This window comes from Manacus vitellinus, unplaced genomic scaffold, assembly GCF_001715985.3.
Source record: "Manacus vitellinus isolate BGI_N305 unplaced genomic scaffold, ASM171598v3 scaffold_87_pilon, whole genome shotgun sequence".
Lineage (NCBI taxonomy): Eukaryota > Metazoa > Chordata > Aves > Passeriformes > Pipridae > Manacus > Manacus vitellinus.
Window position 1 is genome coordinate 1,457,058 of NW_021940854.1, and position 1,302 is coordinate 1,458,359.

The 1,302-nt window shown below is 60.9% G+C and overlaps 1 protein-coding gene across 1 annotated transcript in view; it reads right to left on the reverse strand.

The window, feature by feature from the left end:
- Positions 1-1,032: 1,032 nt before the first annotated feature.
- LOC103763242 (GDNF family receptor alpha-2) overlaps positions 1,033-1,302 on the reverse strand; it is a 216,808-nt gene continuing 216,538 nt past the window's right edge. The window contains 1 exon segment of the mRNA XM_029964994.1: positions 1,033-1,179. Coding sequence (XP_029820854.1) covers positions 1,033-1,179 — 147 coding nt within the window.

Consider the following 1,302-nt stretch of genomic DNA (forward strand, 5'->3'; position numbering starts at 1 on the left):
TGGGAGGGGAGCTCTGCAGGTCACCCACCCCCCAGGGGAAGTGGGGAGGTGTGGGGGGGACCCGCGGTGCTCCTGGGGGGACAGACCCCCCAACAAACACTCAGGCAGTGCGGGCTAAACCCACGGGATCGGGGCTGAGCACGTGGATGTTCCCACTCCTGCCCGTGCAGGAAGAGGGGGGAAAAAATGAATGGCATCTCATCATCCCAGTCATGCCTTCCCTGCACGTGGGAGAGCAGCTCCTTCCCCGTCGCCTCCTTCCTCAATGGGCTGCAGGAATTTAATCTTATCTCCTTCCCAGCACGCTTTCTTTGAGGCTTTTCCCTCTCCCCTGCAGAGTTCTCGCGCAGGCAGCAGCTTTCCCTCCACCTTCCCCGACAGGTCACCCTCGCAAAAGAGCCTTCGTTTCCTCCCGGGCTTGGCGGTGTCACTCGGCTCCCTGCTGAGCCTGCTCTTCCCCCCTTTCGGAATGCCGAAGCTTCCTTCTTCCCTGCAATCTCTCGCCCACTCTTTTTCCCCTCTCGAATTATTATTCATCCTTTCTGTGCAGATGCTCCCACACATTTGGGTGTTTGTTGGGAGAGGCACAGATAACACGGGGAGCAGCTGCCAGGAGCCCGGCTCCGGGATCAGCCTCCTTCCTCTTTCCCTCGATCGCTGCCAGGTGATGTGCCCCCCGTTTCACGCGGTGATTCGGGTCTTTGAGGCACCGGGAATGTGGCCCTGGGGGGAAATGTGGGCATTTCTGTGGCGAAAAGCCCCGCACGCGCCTCGTGGAGCATCCGACTGATGCTCTGAGTCCGGCCTGGGCTGTGCGAGCATCTGCCCGTCCCCGCTCCAGCTCCTGCCTGCCCTCCCCGTGCCCAGCTGGAGCCAGGCTCTCCAAAACCTGCTCATTTCGGTCTCCAAAGAAATGGCAGCAATAAGGGCTTGCAGAGCGCCGACCTTGCCCCCTCCCCGTAATGGTCCCCCCTCCCCGCGCTAATGGGGGCCAATTCAGAGCCTGCCCGGGCAGGCGCCAGCCCGTGGTGCTCAATTGTGGCTCGGGGCCCCACGACAAGGCTCCCATTCACCGCGGGCCATTGTCCCCGCTCCTTCATTGTCATTCATCGGGATCGGTTTGATGGCAGGCGGGCGGCGATCGGAGCACAAAGCGCGCACCATGTGTTCCGCCCCGATCTGCCAGCGGCGAGGGGGACACTCGACAGGAAGAATGAACCAGCCTCAATTACGCCTTACATCCACTCTAATAGCCCGGGAGTCCATCACACTTAATGTTGTTTCAATGAACAGCGAGAGAAT